Genomic DNA, 18,054 nt, shown 5'->3' with positions numbered 1-18,054 from the left:
AGGACACAAACTTGAATTGTTCCGCACCATAACAGCTTTGAAGTCCACCGCCTACACCGTCAGATTCAAACATCACAACTTTAATGATCTATTTTCACAGCTTCCTGGGTTCATGTTGCCCAACCCTTTTAGGCTTCATTTCCAGAATCCTTCTCCACATTGTTTCAGATTGCATCTCCATCTCAGCTTTAATGTTTACCTCTTCTTCATATATCAGTTCTCCCCCTATTTTCAGGTTTCGCAAGAACACTGGTATGAGAGAAGATCATCTTTTCCATCCAGCTTGCTTTGATTGAAGACTGCTTCTTAGCCTGGTGCTTGAAAGAGATCGTTTTATAACCATCCTGCCCCCGCACCAAGTCGCTATTCTCCACTCCGACACTAATTGGGAAGATTTCCTTTTCCTTTTATGCTTTGTTATTTCATTTATTATTCAATTCTGAATAAAAAGTTGAGCTTTGAGTCATATCTAGTTCATGGTTTCCAGAATTTTTAATTAAAGCAGTAATTTTTTTTTTAAGTTTTCTGGTAAATTTGACACTTGAGTTCGCCATTATTTTATCTTGCAAATCAAGTTTTGAACATCCATCTACTGATCCAATATATGAAAAATCTTACATTTGTGGCTACTCCCCATCTACTACTGGTCAACCTTATCTGGAATTTTTTTTAATTATAAATTCCTGCATCCACATTTATAATGAAAGATGCCTATGCAAATTTAATGCTGCAGTTACATCTTTCCTCCACTGTGACATTGTGTCACCTCAATGTTGCATCTCCCAGCTCCTTAACCTACATTAGAGAACTCTTCAAAGCTAACCAAGTGAATCAATCAAATCACTCATAATACCCAAAAATCATCCACCATATTTTCTCCTCAGCCAGTTGATTAAGGAATTAAAATCAGGAGTGGATTTTAAAAGTATTTTTAAAAATTGCACATTCCACAATAGCATGATATTTTCATTACATATCTTGGAATATCTTATTAATGTTCTCACTTGAAGACTTCAGCTTGTCTAAAAGCTTGGCCTTTTCTCTAGAGCCAAAACTGGCAGCTGAAAGAAGATCCCACACTCTGAGCATTTCCTGTTTCCAGTTTCTCAGGATGTCTCAGTGGGATGCGGTCAGTCCAACACGCAGAATGCTTTCCTGCTGACCTCTAGCAGTATGACCCTAAAGATCCGCAATCTCACTTCATTGGCATAACCATGCCAGAGCAGGACTTTCATCATGGTCCTCCTGAGGGTCAGTGGCATTTCCATACAATGGGTGGGCACCACTATTAGTAACAGTGCAGCTAGAGTGCCGAGGAAATTGGTGGTGGAGGCAAGTCACTGGGTAGAAGTGATTGCAGGTACAGATGAAGAGGGATTGTTTCCAATAAAATGTGGTCCTTTTCCAGAAAGGCTGGTAGCCATAGGGCAGCTGGTGTAGGGCCAATTTCCACAACATGACAGTACTATACATCTGCTTCATGCAGGCGTACAGTGCCTTGGGGGAGCAGATGGGGGGCCTGCTGAGAATTCTAATGGATTGCTTCATTGCACCAATCCCATCTCCTTCTGTGATGTCAGGTACAAAGATGGTGGATGTAGAACAGTCTGCCTGTAGGAAATGGTGCATCTAAAGAGGGCATTAATAGGTCCCAACCCAATTATACCCCCACTAACCCATGTCCACCTTCACCTGTCTCCGAGTGGTTCGGCAAGGGCTAGCAAGGGTCTAAATTGGGATAAGCCTTATTAACATTCCCAATTCATTGAAAATCTCAAGAAAATTAGGGCTTATGTATCCATTTGTTTTTCAAAATTATTTGGAGTAAAGCTAGAGAATGAATTTCAAAGTAAGCATCAATTCTTTTTTGCTACAGAGAGGCTAGTGGGGTGGGGCAGGTGTGGGGGGAGAGGAAGAAACAGAAACCGATAGATAGACATTATTTCCAATATGTTCAAGAGCACTGATTGCACTATGTGGGGTCAGATCTGAGGAAGAGGACAACTTCCTGCTGCCTACCATTGGTGCCCCTAACCTCTTGGGCTTGAGTTCCTTTGAATATTTTGAGCAGGCACCAGTGCCATTTCCAATACAACTGGGGCACCGACCACACCCATGGGAGAAATATTTATCGGAGACACTTCGCCACAACAGCGTTTCTGCAAGGTGAAGAACCGTACTAAAATCAGAATCAGTGGCATCCTCCTGCTGATTTAGATATTGGAAGACCTTTACTACTAGCCCAGCATTAATCAGATTCCGAACCTTGTTGTTGTGCACAGTTCCACACTAAATTTTCATTAAAAACTCCCAATATAGAATGCTAATCCTTTAATTATCACAAAGCCTCACATCTAAGGGAAAACATTCCATAAAGCCAATACTATTGTCAAATTGGAAGATTAGGTTAGGGTCTGGCCAAAAGTGCACCTGCGTAAAAACACATTTAATCTAAACATTCCTCACTGCTCCACAGATGTAGTTTAATAGATGCATCTCTCACTGAAAGTACCTTCCTTTAACCTTTCCTGGCTCGTTTGGTTTATTGGAATTGTTCATGGGCATCAGCCCAACTGTATAAACTTAGATTTAAAAAAAATCTAGTTTAAGTTCTTCAGGAGAGGGAGTTGAACACAACCACACAACTTGTCCCTCACATGGTTGAAGTCATTATTTGTCAGACATAATTCCTCATTTGGCCACAGCAATGGGAGCCAAAGAGGAGTCGACAGATGAGGTACCTCCTGTCCACTTGTGCACACTCCTGAGCTCAAAAGCAACAGCCTTTCTCACCCTAAATGGCATAACATGTGGAGAGAGCAAGTACAGTGTGAAAGTTAAAGAATGGAAACTTAAAACGTTTGCCACGAATTTAGGCAGCTGGACATCACGAGTAAGACAAATGTTTGATCTCTGGGACATGGGTCCAATTCCAGGCTAGACTGAGGAGATGAAAGGTTTCCCTGTATCTGTTTCTGATGACTGTGTCCCAAGTGAAATGAGATTGAGAAATGCGAAACCCGTTCCCTGTGGGCAGAGGCCACAGTAGAACACTGGCTGTAATTCAGAACCAACTGGCATTAATTTATCTGTTTCACACCAAAAGGATACGCAAGATGGTTTGCGTGGAAAACGGATATGCCATCCTAGTGAAGTTGGGATTATAACACATTTGTTTTTTTTGATCGGTTATGTAAGATTAATGTGGGCAGGCATAAATTATTAGAAAATGGAGCGGGATTCATTACACCAAATTTCCATTTGGTGCCCAATCCAATTCTCTGATCAGGTTTTGTAAAGCCACCAGAAGCGCTCGCCAGCTTGAAGTTAATTATAGTAAAATTACATTATACAAATTTCCATCCAATTTTCCTGGTGTTTGTGCCAGTTTGCACCCTCAACTGCCCATCCCTAGAAAATGTGTATCCAGGGCTGTTAGCATGTGCTGTTTCGAGAAGTGCTTTTAAACAGCCCTCTAGTAAGATTGATAATAGCATTTTGAAGCTATCACCAAACTTTTTTCTTGATTTTATGGTATCTTTCCTGTTTCCATTTAATTGGTCAGGAGGCTTTGTGCCAAGTACTCTGGCGAAGCTATTACTTAAAAAAAACTGTTGACAATAGACAATGGGACAATGGATTCCTACTGGGAATTCCTCTTTACTTACATCAGAGGTTGCCTCACCTACAGGTAGAGAACCACCTGCTTGGCAGTGATCCTGTAGAACTGGCTACACAAGCTCTAAAATTAGCAGACAGATAGATATAGAGTGCTACCTGCTGCAAGACATCGGTAACTATCACGCACCATAGGATTGGTGCTGCCAGTGCCAGCAATGTACTCAATTCCTTTTCTTCCATCTCCTTGCAATCACAATGCAACGCTGTATTATTTTGTTCTCATATGTAGGCAATGTGGTCATATTCTTTTATATTTACCCACTACCCGTTAAAAGACTGCTTACACACTCTTCTTTGCAAACTTCCAATTCAGGTTCAATTCCCAATTGCCAAATTGTAAACTCCCAATTCAGGAACCCATCCACACTATCCATGATCAGCACATCATGGTGAGGAAAATACTAATAATGGAGCACCTAACCAATGCCAGATCAGAGGTCCAATTGGAAAATCTACCCCTCTAGGAGTAATTGGCATGCACAGGCCCCAGGAACAAAAGTTTTGGCCAATGCTTCAAATAGCCCAGCAACTGCCTTTTCCTCCTGCTGCGACAGGCCCGAGGCAAGTTTCCATCCCAAGTCTAGTGCAACTTCCCAAAGATACATAAAGGGGATGTATGACAGAGGTCAGGTTGAGGAGACAAGTGAGAATCAGGCTGAATATAGAAAGTTCAGAGGGGAAGTGAAAAAGGAAATAAGAGGGGCAAAGAGAGAGTATGAGAATAGAGCAGTGGCTAACATAAAAGGGAATCCAAAAGTCTTCTACAGGTATATAAGTAGTAAATGGGTTGCAAGAGGTGGGTGAGGCCGATTAGGGACCAAAAAGGAGACCTACGCATGGAGGCAGAGGGCATAGCTGAGGTACTTAATGAGTACTTTGCATCTGTCTTCACCAAGGAAAAAGATACTGCCAAAGTCCTAGTGAAAAAGGAGGTAGTTGAGATACTGGATGGGCTAAAAAAAAATGTAAAGAGATACTAGAAAGGCTGGCTGTATTTAAAGTAGATTAGTCACCAGGACCAGATGGGATGCATCTGAGGATGCTGAGGGAAGTAAAGGTGGAAATTAGAAATACTGCCCATAATCTTCCAATCCTCCTTAGATATGGTGGTGGTGTCAGAAGACTGGAGAATTGCAAATGTTACACCCTTGTTCCAAAAGGGTGCAAGGATAAACCCAGCAACTACTGGTGGAGGCAGATTCAATCATAGCTTTCAAAAGGGAATTGGATAAATACCTGAAGGAAAATAAATTGCAGGGCTATGGGAAAAGGGCGGGGGAGTGGGACTAGCTAAAGTGCTCTTGTAGAGAGCCTGCATGGGCTCAATGGGCTGAATGACCTCCTTCTGTGCTGTAACCGTTCGATGATTCTAAATGTAGATAACTCCGGGACCGGAAATTTGGTGAGGATAAGGGTATGTCTCTAGTGAGAGTGTGTCCCCAAATCGGAAGTTCCAAGCCAGTATATATAGCAGGGTTGACCTCATCAATGGATTTTTCAAGATGAGCTGAAATTATTAGATTATACGGTTAACAAATTGGATCTACAAAAATTACTTCTTAAACTGCAATAACTTGGATTCAGGATTGGTTAATGGACAAAAAAATAGAGTAGGAATAAACAGGTAATTTTTGAGTTGGCAGACTGTAACTAGTGAGATACCGCAAGAATCAGTGCTTGGGCCTCAGCTATTCACAATCTATATCAATGATTTGGATGAAGGGACCAAATGTAATTGATGCGGAGATTCAACATCGCCTCCAGTGTGCCAGTGCAGCCTTCGGCCATCTGAGGAACAGAGTGTTTGAAGACCAGGTCCTCAAATCTACCACCAAGCTCATGGTCTACAGGCCTGTAGTAATACCCACCTTCCTGTATAAATCAGAGGCATGGACGATGTACAGAAGGCACCTCAAGTCGCTGGAGATATATCACCAACGATGTCTCCGCAAGATCCTGCAAATCCCCTGGGAGGACAGGCGCACCAACATCAGTGCCCTTGACCAGGCTAACATCCCCAGTATTGAAACACTGACCACACTCGATCAGCTTCGCTGGGCAGGCCACATAGTTCGCATGCCAGATACGAGGCTCCCGAAGCAAATGTTTTATGCGGAGCTCCTTCGTGATAAATGAGCCAAAGGAGGACAGTGGAAACGTTATAAGGACACCCTCAAAGCCTTCCTGGTAAAGTGCGACATCACCACTGACACCTGGGAGACACTGGCCGAAGACCACTCGAGGTGGAGAAAGTGCATCCGGGAGGGCGTCGAGCCCTTTGAGTCTCGACGCAAAGAACGTGAAGAGGCCAGGTGCAGGCAACGGAAGGAGCACGCGGCAAACCAGCCCTACCGACCCCTTCCCTCGACGAATGTCTGTCCCACCTGTGACAGGGTCTGTGGCTCTCCTATCGGACTGTGCAGCCATCAAAGAACTCACTTTGGGAGTGGAAGCAAGTCTTCCTCGATTCCAAGAGACTGCCTATGATGATGATGATCCAAGTTTGCTGATGATACAAAGCTAGGTAGGAATGTAAGTTGTGAGAAGGATGTAAAGAGACTTCAAGAGGATATAGATAGGTTACGTGAGTGGGCAAGAACATGACAAATAGAATATAACGTGGAGAAATGTGAAGTTATCCACTTTGGTAGCAAAAATAGAAAAATAGTTTTTTTTTTAAAATGTTGGTGTTCAGAGGGACCTGGGTATCCTTGTACATGAATCACTGAAAGTTAACATGCAGATACAGCAAGCAATTAAGAAAGCAAATGGTATGTTGGCCTTTATTACAAGAGGATTCGAGTACAGGAGTAAAGATATCTTACTGTCATTATCATCATCATCATCATCATAGGCAGTCCCTTAAAATCGAGGAAACTTGCTTCCACTCTAAAAATGAGTTCTTAGGTGACTGAACAGTCCAATACGGGAATTCCCTTTCATAAATCCATGCTGACTTGATCCGATCCTGTCACCGCTTTCCAAATGTGCTGCTATTTCGTTCTTCATGATCGATTCCAACATTTTCCCAACTACTGATGTCAAGCCAACCAGTCTATAATTACCCGTTTTCTCTCTCCCTCCTTTTTTAAAAAGTGGTGTTACATTAGCTATCCTCCAGTCCATGGGAACTGATCCAGAGTCGATAGACTGATGGAAAATGATCACCAATGCATCCACTATTTCTAGGGCCACTTCCTTGAGCACTCTGGGATGCAGACTATTAGGCCCCGGGGATTTATCGGCCTTCAATCCCATCAATTTCCCGAACACAATTTCCCGCCTAATAAAGATATCCTTCAGTTCCTCCTTCTTACTAGACCCACTGTCCCCTAGTACCTTCGGAAGGTTATTTGTATGAACCGAAGTATTGGTTCAATTGGTCTGCCATTTCTTTGTTCCCCATTATAATTTCACCTGAATCCGACTGCAAGGGACCTACGTTTGTCTTTACTAATCTTTTTCTCTTCACATATTTATAGAAGCTTTTGCAGTCAGTTTTTATAGTCCCTGCAAGCTTCTGCTCGTACTTTATTTGCCCCCTCTTAATTAAACCTTTAGTTCTCCTCTGTTGAATTCTAAATTTCTCCCAGTCCTCAGGTTTGTTGCTTTTTCTAGCCAATTTATATGCCTCTTCCTTGGCTTTAACACTATCCTTAATTTCCTTTGTTAGTCATGGTTGAGCCACCTTCCCAGTTTTATTTTTACTCCAGATGTACATTTGCTGAAGTTCATCCATGTGATCTTTAAATGTTTGCTATTGCTTATCCACCGTCAATCCTTTTAGTATCCTTTGCCAGTCTATTCTAGCCAATTCACGCCTCATACCGTCGAAGTTACCTTTCCTTAAGTTCAGGACCCTAGTTTCCGAATTAACTTTGTCACTCTCCATCTTAATAAAGAACTCTATCATATTATGGTCACTTTTCCCCAAGGGGCCTCGCACAACAAGATTGCTAATTAGTCCCTTCTCATTACACCATAACCAGTCTAGGATGGCCAGCTCCCTGGTTGGTTCCTCGACATATTGGTGTCGAAAACCATCCCTAATACACTCCAAGAAATCCTCCTCCATCATAGTGCTACCAGTTAGGTTAGCCCAATCAATGTGTAGATTAAAGTCGCCCATGATTACTGCTGTACCTTTATTGGACACATCCCTAATTTCTTGCTTGATGCTGTCCCCAACCTCACTACTACTATTTGGTGGCCTATACACAACTCCCATTAACGTTTTCAGCCCTTTGGCATTCTGCAGCTCCACCCATACCGATTCCACATCATCCAGGCTAATGTCCTTCCTTACAATTGCATTGATTTCATCTTTAACCAGCAACGCCACCCCGCCTCCTTTTCCTTTCTGTCTATCCTTCCTAAATGCTGAAATGGATGTTGAGTTCCCAGCCTTGGTCCCCCTGGAGCCTGTCTCCGTGATGCCATTACAGACCCAATCCACGTCCGGACCGGGGTCAAGCAGGGCTGTCATCGCGCCAACCCTCTTCTCAATCTTCCTCGCTGCAATGCTCCACCTCACAGTCAACAAGCTCCCCGCTGGCTTGCTTTGGGAGTCTTGTGTCAGGCATGCGAACAATGTGGCTTGCCCAGCGGAGCAGGTCGAGTGTGGTCAGTGCTTCAATGCTGGGGATGTTGGCCTGGTCGAGGACGCTAATGTTGGTGCGTCTGTCCTCCCAGGGGATTTGCAGGATCTTGCAGAGACATCGTTGGTGGTATTTCTCCAGTGATTTAAGGTATCTACTGTATATGGTCCACTTCTGAGCCATACAAGAGGGCGGGTATTAAAACACCCCTGTCGACCATGAGCTTGGTGGTAGATTTGAGGGCCTGATCTTCGAACACTCTTTTCCTCAGGCGGTTGGAGGCTGTGCTGGCGCACTGGAGGCGGTGTTGAATCTCATCATCGATGTCTGCCCTTGTTTATAACAGGCTCCCGAGATATGGAAAGTGATCCATGTTGTCTAGAGCTGCACCATGGATCTTGATGACTGGGGGACAGCGCTGTGTGGTGGGGTCAGGTTGGTGGAGGACCTTTGTCTTTCGAATGTTTAGTGTAAGGCCTATGCTTTCGTACGCCTCAGTGAAGATATTGACTATGACTTGGAGTTCAGACACTGAATGTGCGCAGACGTAAGCATCATCCACGTACTGCAGTTCGACGACAGAGACTGGGGCGGTCTTGGATCTGGCCTGGAGGCGACGAAGGTTGAACAGCTTCCCACTGGTTCTGTAGTTTAGTTCCACTCCAGCGGGGAGCTTGTTGACTGTGAGGTGGAGCATTGCAGCGAGGAAGATTGAGAAGAGGGTTGGCGCGATGACACAGCCCTGCTTGACCCCGCTCCGGACGTGGATTGGGTCTGTAATGGATCCATTGGTCATGATCATGAATTGCATGTCATCGTGGAGCAGTCGGAGAATGATGACAAACTTTTGGGGGCAGCCGAAATGGAGGAGGGCGCTCCATAGCCTCTCGTGGTTGACAGTGTCAAAGGCCTTTGTAAGGTCAAAGGCCATGTATAAGGGCTGGCGCTGTTCCCTGCATTTTTCTTGCAGCTGTCCCACTGTAAAAATCATGTCCGTTGTACCCCGTAGATGAAATCCGCACTGTGACTCCGGGAGGAGCTCCTCAGCTACAGGGAGAAGACGGTTGAGGAGGATTCCATCCGCTCCTGTTGTCTTGTTCTTGAGCTGGCGGATGGCCTTTTCTACCTCGTGCAGTGCTGGGTTTTTGCTGAGATGGTGGCGGATAGCATGCTGCGGGATGCAGTCGAGGACACGCGAGTCAAAGGCAGAGTCTCGATTAAGGTGATCTTCGAAGTGCTCCTTGCAGCGGGTCCTGACTGCCTCGATGTTCTTGATGAGTGTCTTCCCGTTCTTGGTCAGCAGTGGGGTGGGGCCTTGGGTTTTGGGCCGTAGGTGGCCTTGACTGCGGTGAAGAATCCTCGCACATCATGGCTGTCGGCCAGCAATGAATCTCCTGTGCTTTCTCCGCCCACCATCTATTCTTTAGGTCGCGGGTTTTTTGTTGGACCTCGGCCTTAAGCCATGTGTAATGCTGCTTTGCTGCTCCCTTGTTGGGTTGTTGTTTTAGGCTCAGAAATACCCTGCACTTGTGATTTATTAGCTCTTGGATCTCCTGGTCATTCTCATCAAACCAGTCCTGGTGTTTCCTGGTTGAGTAACCGAGCGTCTCTTTGCGGGCACTGGTTATGGAGGCCTGGAGGGCAGACCAAGCGCTGTGGGCATTCTGCGTCTCGGGGTCAACAAAGGATGCCAGGTTAGCTGTGAAGCGCTGGCTGTATAGGGCTCTCTTAGCTGGGTCTTTGAGTGCCCCGGCATTGACTTTTTTGCGGCACTGCTTCTGCTGCTGTTGCCACTTTGGGGCTATGTTGATGTTAATGACGGATCGGATTAGGCGGTGGTCCATCCAGCAGTCATCAGCTCCTGTCATGGCACGGGTAATGTGCACATCCTTGTGATCCCTTGATTACAACAGGATTCGAGTACAAGAGTCAAGATGTTTTACTGTCATTATATAGGGCCCTGGTGAGACCACACTTGGGAGTATTGTGTACAGTTTTGATCTCCTTACCGAAGGAAAAAGAGATACTTGCCATTTGAGGGAGTGCAACAGAGATTCTTGGGATGGGGGAAATTGTCCTATGATGAGAGATTGAGTAGACTAGGTCTATATTCTCTAGAGTTTAGAAGAATGAGAGGTGATCTCATTGAAACATACAGAATTCTTACAGGGCTTGACAGGGTAAATGCAGGGAAGATGTTTTACCTGGCTGAAGAGTGTAGTACCAGGGGTCACAGACTCAGAATAAGGGGTAGGCCATTTAGGACTGAGATGAGGAGAAATTTCTTCACTCACAGGATGGTGAATCTTTGGAATTCTTTACCCGAGGACTGTGGCTGCTCAGTCGTTGAGTATATTCATACAGCGATCGCTAGATTTTTGAATATTAAGGGAATCAAGGGATAAGTGGATAGTGCAGGGAAGTGGAGTAGAGGTAGAAGATCAGCCATTATCTTATTGAATGGCAGAGCAGGCTTGAGGGGCCGAATGGTCTACTCCTGCTCCTAAGCCTTATGTTATGTTCTTATAACCACAAGTCACACCAACCCTAGCAAACGACTTACACGGAAAGACACAAAGACATTGGTAAGCACGGAAAACATGACCAACCAGTCAGTATATTAGGACATTTGCAATGTTACAGCAGCCAGTGACAATGTTGGCAAGAGTCTCTCTGCCATTTCATAATTTGTTTTAAAAACCATTAAAGAAATATTGTGCCCATACAGGCTATGCATTTGCCATTATTTTGGTTATGAGCATTCACTTAAAACATTAGGTGATGGGCAAAATAAATTCCTGCAGTGCCTCCATGTTCACAGTGAAGTACGAGTGCCCAGTTGAGCTGGCTCCACAAGAAAAGGTTTAATTTGGCTTAAACTTTCACAATCAGCAGCCAAGTGCCTGCAGGCAAAATGGATTAGGCTGAGTGACAGGAAAATGTCCCAATATTATTCATGAGAAAGAGCTGCATTCACTCTCTAGTAGGAGGCTCTCTCAAGAGTTCTACTTCCATCTGTGGGAAACCAAACACATTGCAGCAACAGGATAGTAAGGAGAATGTTCTCTCAGATTCAAAGTCCAGATTGCAGGAATAGCATTGAAGGTCGATGGTATCCCTTTGTTCATTATTTAAGGGTATTAGCCCTTTTAAATAAATAGGTTAATGCTGCCATTAAATGCCAGACAAAGATTATATGAATGCATTAAATGTTCATGGACTAATATCAGCAACAGTAATTTTAAGACTTATGGCAAATATTTATTTTTCCTCATTTATCAGTTTTCTCAGATTATCTTCTTGTATCAATAATTAAGAACATATAAAGACAGTTTTCATTGCCAATTTAAAAACCTAGGTTGAGTGTTTTTCAGTTCTATTTTTTAGCAATAAAAGAAAATCAGTGAGGACGTATAGGATTACACGGGATACACGGCACAGAAACAGGCCATTCAACTCAACCAGACAATACTGGGGTTTATGCTCCACTCGAGCCTCCTCCAGTCTTCCCTCATCTAAATCTATTGCATTATCCTCTATTCCCTTCTCCCTCATATGCTTGTCTATCCTCCCCTTAAATGCATCTATACTATTCACTTAACCACATCCTGTGGTAGCGAGTTCCACATTCTCACCATCTTTGGGTAAAGAAGTTTCTTCTGAATTCCCCATTGGATTTCTTGGCGACTGTCTTATATTGATGGCCTCTATTTATGCTCTTCCCCACAAGTGGAAGCATTCTCTCGGTATCCACTCTATCAAAACCTTTCATAATTTAAAAAAACCTCTATTAGGTCACTCCTTAGTCTCCCCCCCCCCGCCCCCAAAGAGGAAAGAGACCCAGCCTGTTCATCCTTTCCGGATATGTACATTTCGGGTATTATCCTTGTAAATCTTCTCTGCACTCTCTCCTGCGCCTCCATATCCTTTTTATATTATGGCAACCAGAACGATACGCAGTACTCCAAGTGTGGTCTAACCACATTGGAGCCAAAGAACAGGATAAACCCAGAAAAACCCAACATCATTAAACCTCAAGAAAACCAGTACGATAGAGTTAAGCTAAATGCCATCAACATTTATTTATATAGTTCACACACTATTTGTATTGATCGCAACGGCAGTTTGCCATGTAATACAAGTTTCCATGATCATAAAATGCTGAAAAACTATTTTAGCAGTAAAATGCATTTTTAAAAAATAGTAACATTGTTAAAAGTTGCACATCACGATCATTGTATTTGAGTGTAATAAATATTTTTAAAGTATAACTGAAATAGTTGATGTAAAGTTTAATTGTGCAGTATGTTGTGATTACCGTATGCAGTATATCCATTTTGTTAACATAACTGTGGTCATTATCAAATCTCTCCAACCTGCGTCCATACCTGCAACATGTGTGCATTTCTGGACCTGAAGAGATCAGTTTTTTTCTGATTCACAAAGCAATCAAGAAATTTAAGAAGTTACCAGTGCAAAATCAGTAAACATTGATTTTGAACATTACTATTTATAATTCGGGTAATTTTTCCTTAAAATAAAGGAATCCAACATTTTAACAGACTCGTTTTAAACCAAAAGGATATAATTTTTTATGTTCAGTATTGACAAAAACAGACTGAATATTTTTCTTTTTTATTTGAGCAGGACCTCAATCTTCACAATGAGCCGGTTACAGATCCTAGCCATTATTCTGTATTTCGTCAACCAATCCCTGTTGTCTGACACAGAGCGCAACACGACTTGGCACAGACACAAGATCCCAGTGTTCCTTCCCCAAGAAACAGTGAAGTTGGACAAACCCAGATTCTCTGCCAAAGCCAGGCTGGAGCTGATGACCCACTGCAACGTGGAGTGCCTGTGGAGAGAAGCTCACCCTACCTTAGAGGACTTGAAGGAAAATCTCTCTTATGAAACAGTTTATACCAATGGCACTCGAACCCTCACCGTGGTGGACATCCTCGACTTTGACTCCAATGCCCTGCTCTCAAAACAGGACACCACCCGGCGCTCACGCCGCAAGCGGCAGATTTTTGGGGCGGATGGCAGATTTGATATTCGTGGAAAAAAATTCCTACTCAACTTCCCCTTTTCTACAACGGTGAAGATCTCCACTGGGTGCACAGGCATCCTGGTGTCAGACAGACACGTGCTAACAGCAGCGCATTGCATCCATGATGGCAAGGATTACGTCAAGGGGGCAAAAAAATTAAAGGTTGGATTTTTAACAGAGAATCCCAAAGCCCAGTTAACAAAAAATTCAACGTTTCCACCAAAATTATTGACAAGGTGGTCACGTGTCAAACGCACGCAGGTGCCAAAGGGTTGGATACGATCGCAGAACGACCTGGTTATGGACTATGACTATGCTCTGCTGGAATTGAAGAGGCCTCACGACAGGCCGCACATGGAGATCACAGTCATGCCAACTGCAGGCCAAGTGGCTGGCAACAGAATCCATTTTTCGGGATTTGACAGCGACAGGCCTGGGCAGCTAGTGTATCGATTTTGCCCAATAATCAATGAGACGCCCGATCTCATCTACCAGCACTGCGATGCCCAGCCGGGCTCCAGTGGCTCTGGGGTGTATGCCAAATTGTGGTTGCCAGAGAAACATGACTGGGAAAGGAAGATTGTTGGAATATTTTCAGGACACCAGTGGGTGGACCTCAACGGGGTGCAGCAAGATTACAATGTGGCGGTTCGCATCACACCGCTGAAATACGCACAGATCTGTTACTGGATCAAAGGGACTTATCGCGATTGTCGTTCCGATTGAAGCCCTCAGACAGCACCACAAGGAAAACCAGAATGGCTCGGTCCCTTTCAAACATTCAATACCAAGCGTTTCCATTCCCTGCACATTTACATTGAGGACCTGCACAAGAGTATAGACCGTTGGAGCCTTCCTGAAGGCAGCATTTTTCATCCAGTTCAAGGTTACTGATGAGACTTTGGGGAACTTTAATGCACCAAGACTTGATATGTCCAGGATAAGGTTGCCACCTTCATGAAGTTGAAAACTAAACAGGCGCAAGAGGTCATGGCTCGAGTTCTCAATTTTTCCTAGCTAATGGTAACTATTCATTGTAAATTTACATTAGAAGCAGGTGTGAATTAAATGGATTTCATTTTAAAAATCAAACAATTGTTGGTTTTCAATTTTAAAAATGCTGGAGCCAATCAAAAAGGATTCTCTGGTCCAAAAAAAACAGACTGGTGGCAACCCTATTCCGGGAAAACCTGCATGTTGAAGTTGCCAATTATCTGCTCCCGAGTAGTTCAGAAGCAGATGGAGTTTGGCTACAAAGAGTCCTTTCCCTAGTTTATACGGTGTTTGTGAAGTGAATTTCAAAAAGATGGGAAAAGGAAAATCTGGGAAAACAAATGGAGACACAGTACAACATGTAAATGTACACAACTGATGGTGTGATAATGTCACCAAGTCCTGTTCAAGAACGCTTTCCAACCTTCAATTATTATGTCATGCTTTTTTCCCTTTCCGTTGTGCTTGAATAAAGCTTTTGCCTTCCTGTGACAGAGTATGTGAAGGAAACTAAATTTCACTGCCTTTCACAACAGGAACAGTTTTATTTGGCATTGCCACCATGCAGTAATTTTCACAGTGGTTTAAAACGATGCTTCACTTGATAGTATTTTTCTTTAAGTTCTAAAAAGAGGCCCACAATATTTTGGGGCATGTGGGATGAGTTACCAGCAGACAGAGATAGAACTTTGGGCAGCACCGTGTTATAGCAGATCTTCATCTGGTTCGAGCTGTACTGGGACGCCCAGGGTGGGTGGTGCAGTGGTGATGTGGGGGTGGGGGGAGCGGGCGGTCAAGTGATATGCTCCTTTGAAATATTTGAACAGTAGCAGGGCGAAGTCATGTGAAAATTTCACCAGTCCTATTTGGTGCCCCTAGCTTACTGTATACCTGCATGAAGCAGACATGTAGCACCACCTTCAAGGCAGAAATGGAGCCAGATTCATCAAGGCTAGTTTCCTTACAGGAGCCTAGTAATTGAGGTGTCTGCTGTGAGGAAAGCAGCATTATTGGAAAAGGGACCATTTTTATTGCTTTGTTGAATCTTCTGCCAGCACTACCTCACAGTGACCATCCAATGCTATTTGCCCGACACCCAGTTGTACCACTACTGATGTAGATGCACAGCCATTTTGTTAAATTGGCTGATCCCAGGAATTCTTACAGGGTCAGGCACGTAAGCGGTCAGTGGAGCAGACGTCCCGCTCTGCCATCGTTCCAGTGGTGGAGCTGGATTGCAGATTTTCAGCTCCAGAGTTTTTAAAATTGAGGTGGCTTCAACCCAATGGTGCTCCAATTTGCCCAGATGCAAGTTCTGAGTACAGGGTTCTGAGTACCGGGTAAGGCTCTACAAAAGTAGCCCAACATTCACTGTCTAGGCTCAAGGATTAAGAATAGACATTTGTAAAAAGTACAAGAGCATTAAGCTCAGAACAGGTTGCAATGCTTATTCCTCAGTTGTCTTCTTGGCCCAGGGCATTGAACGTGGACACAGCGAATTCCTGAGCAAAGGAGGTAAAAGGAGATTATTTGAAACAACTCAACCTTATACTTATTATTGAAAAAAATCCGAGCATCGTCACCCTGTCCACCAGATTGGATACAGCTGAACTGTTCATCCAGTGCCTGCCTGCAAAGTTCCACAAGTCTATCCTCATGACATGAATTGATCGTGAAGATGCATTTATGATTTTTTTCCTTAAATTCTTACTTTGATACCACAAAATCAATAAATATCATACATTATTTTGGGAGTATGAATCCTGCTATTTCCTCCCTGTCCTCAGGATCTATGCCACTTACACCCAAAAGGTTGACAAGGTAACTTGGTTCGAGCCTTCCGTAAACTCCATTCTGATGCTCATACAACCCGTGAGTAATTAGTAAGGGCCACAGATATCCCCAATCTGATCTCCCCCTCCCACCATGAAGGCCGCTGCTTGCTACCTCCCTACAGTAGCACTGCAGAGACCTGCAACACATGATCAATGGGACTTGCTGCCCATCAATCTGTGCCACAGCACATTTTGGTTCTGCATTACAAATAATTGTTCATTTTAACCAGCCTCACATATGGAAAAGAAAATGGGTGAAGGGAGGAAGAGAAGATTCTTGGTCCTAGAGATGAAGAAAAATGAGTTAAAAATATAAATAAAGGCAAAATAGTGCCAATGTTCCATTTGATTAGTCTTAATCCAAGACTCATGCATTCTTGTTCTAATTGATTTCACGTGTCTGTGACAGGGCACGTTTGTTGTTCAACATAGGAGGGCAGGGCTGAACCACAATGCTCATGTACAGCTTGCAGTGAGAGCCAACACCACCAAAGGGGAAGTAGAGTCATTTATGCATTGGAGTCGACAAGTTAAGGATTTCTTTTAAAAGCACATTTCTTCAAAAGTTTCTCAACGATTATTTTGTTTCTGATGATGTACCAAGCATTTTTGTCCAACATTCTAGACAGGACAGTGCCCATTCTGGTTCTGAAACTTGGGGGGAGATTTTATCCCACCCCATCTGGCAGTTAAAATTACCCCCAGAAAAGAACCCACTCAATTCCCCACCTGCCATGAAAAATGTGGCCCTTTGCTGCCCAGGCTCCTTTCCACCCACGAGACCATTGCCAGCCCAGCCCTCTAGAGGGGACATTTTCTCCAACTATTTTGTCCATCTTGCCACTTGATTTGCCTTGAACTTGTGAAATGTTTTTTTTGAGAAGGAATGATGCAGCTTAGCAGAACAAGAACTGCTTCAAATATTCAACCAAGAAAAAGATGCAGAATTTATAAAAAAACAGACCCCCAAAATTGTGCTCAAAATGTACTGTGGTGCAATGCTCACTGAGCTGATTGAATTCTTGTGTTATTATTGTTCGCACGGCTCCAGATTCCTTTTTGTGATTAAGTGTCTCCTTGTTTGTTACTGCTGTCTAGAACCTGAAAGAGACAAAGACAATAATGCCTCAAAGGTATTGCAAATTGCATGATAAAAGTTCAGTTAAAAGCAGACTGGCTCAGATTCATAACTTGGCTTTCCTTTAACTTCTTGCTGTAAAGATTATTTTATTGGAATTGTGAGAAAGTATGTATTTTCTGAAGCTTACTTTCAAAGTCCCTGTGCTAGAGAGGAATGAAACATTGGACTGCAAATATAAGAACTTTGTAGCTTTCACTAAAGATGTGGATTTCTAAAAGATGGTAACAAAGCAGCTTTAACCAAGTGAGAGAGCAGCAGGTGAAGACACATTTTAGACAGGTAGAAAGAAGCAAAGAACGCAAGTCAAAATATTCCATCGAAGCCAATATCTAAATCACCCAGCCAAGCATACTAATGCTCCCAATGTCTTTGACTCTTAATTTTATTTAGCAGAGTGTTGCAAATGTTTATCATCCTTTGAGTAAAGACATTCTTTGTACTGCCTGTTGCACCCCACAAGATATTTGATTTTTACCCCCTTGAACTTTGTTATTGTTGATGGTAAGGAACCGTCATTTTGTTTTCAAGTTGGACTTTTGATTATTAAATAAAATTCCTGATGTCTTTTTAGTTTCACCAGTTGAAGGTTTGCTGCAAAATGCAATTCAGAACAGAAAATTGTCTGAATCAGTCGTGGGCAATTCTAGAACATCTTTCAATGCTGGATTCAATCCACATCTGGGGAACCTGTTTTTCTGCAATACTGCAGCCCCGAGTCAATTAGGGAGCACAGGCTGGAGCGAAGGAGGAGAC

At 43.4% G+C, this 18,054-nt stretch overlaps 1 protein-coding gene across 3 annotated transcripts in view; it reads left to right on the top strand.

Annotated features, from left to right (window-relative positions):
• LOC139265564 (serine protease 23-like) overlaps positions 1-18,054 on the top strand; it is a 117,306-nt gene that overhangs the window by 26,419 nt on the left and 72,833 nt on the right. For 2 of the 3 annotated variants that reach the window (XM_070882640.1, XM_070882641.1), the window contains exon 2: positions 12,927-15,094. The exons of the other annotated variant lie outside the window; for it this stretch is intronic. In XM_070882640.1, coding sequence (XP_070738741.1) covers positions 12,943-14,058 — 1,116 coding nt within the window. In that variant the 5' untranslated portion in view covers positions 12,927-12,942 and the 3' untranslated portion in view covers positions 14,059-15,094. Of the gene's footprint in view, positions 1-12,926; positions 15,095-18,054 lie in introns of those variants that run through there. 3 annotated transcript variants of the gene reach the window in all.

This window comes from Pristiophorus japonicus, chromosome 6 (assembly GCF_044704955.1).
Source record: "Pristiophorus japonicus isolate sPriJap1 chromosome 6, sPriJap1.hap1, whole genome shotgun sequence".
NCBI lineage: Eukaryota > Metazoa > Chordata > Chondrichthyes > Pristiophoridae > Pristiophorus > Pristiophorus japonicus.
This window is presented reverse-complemented; position numbering and strand designations above follow the sequence as displayed.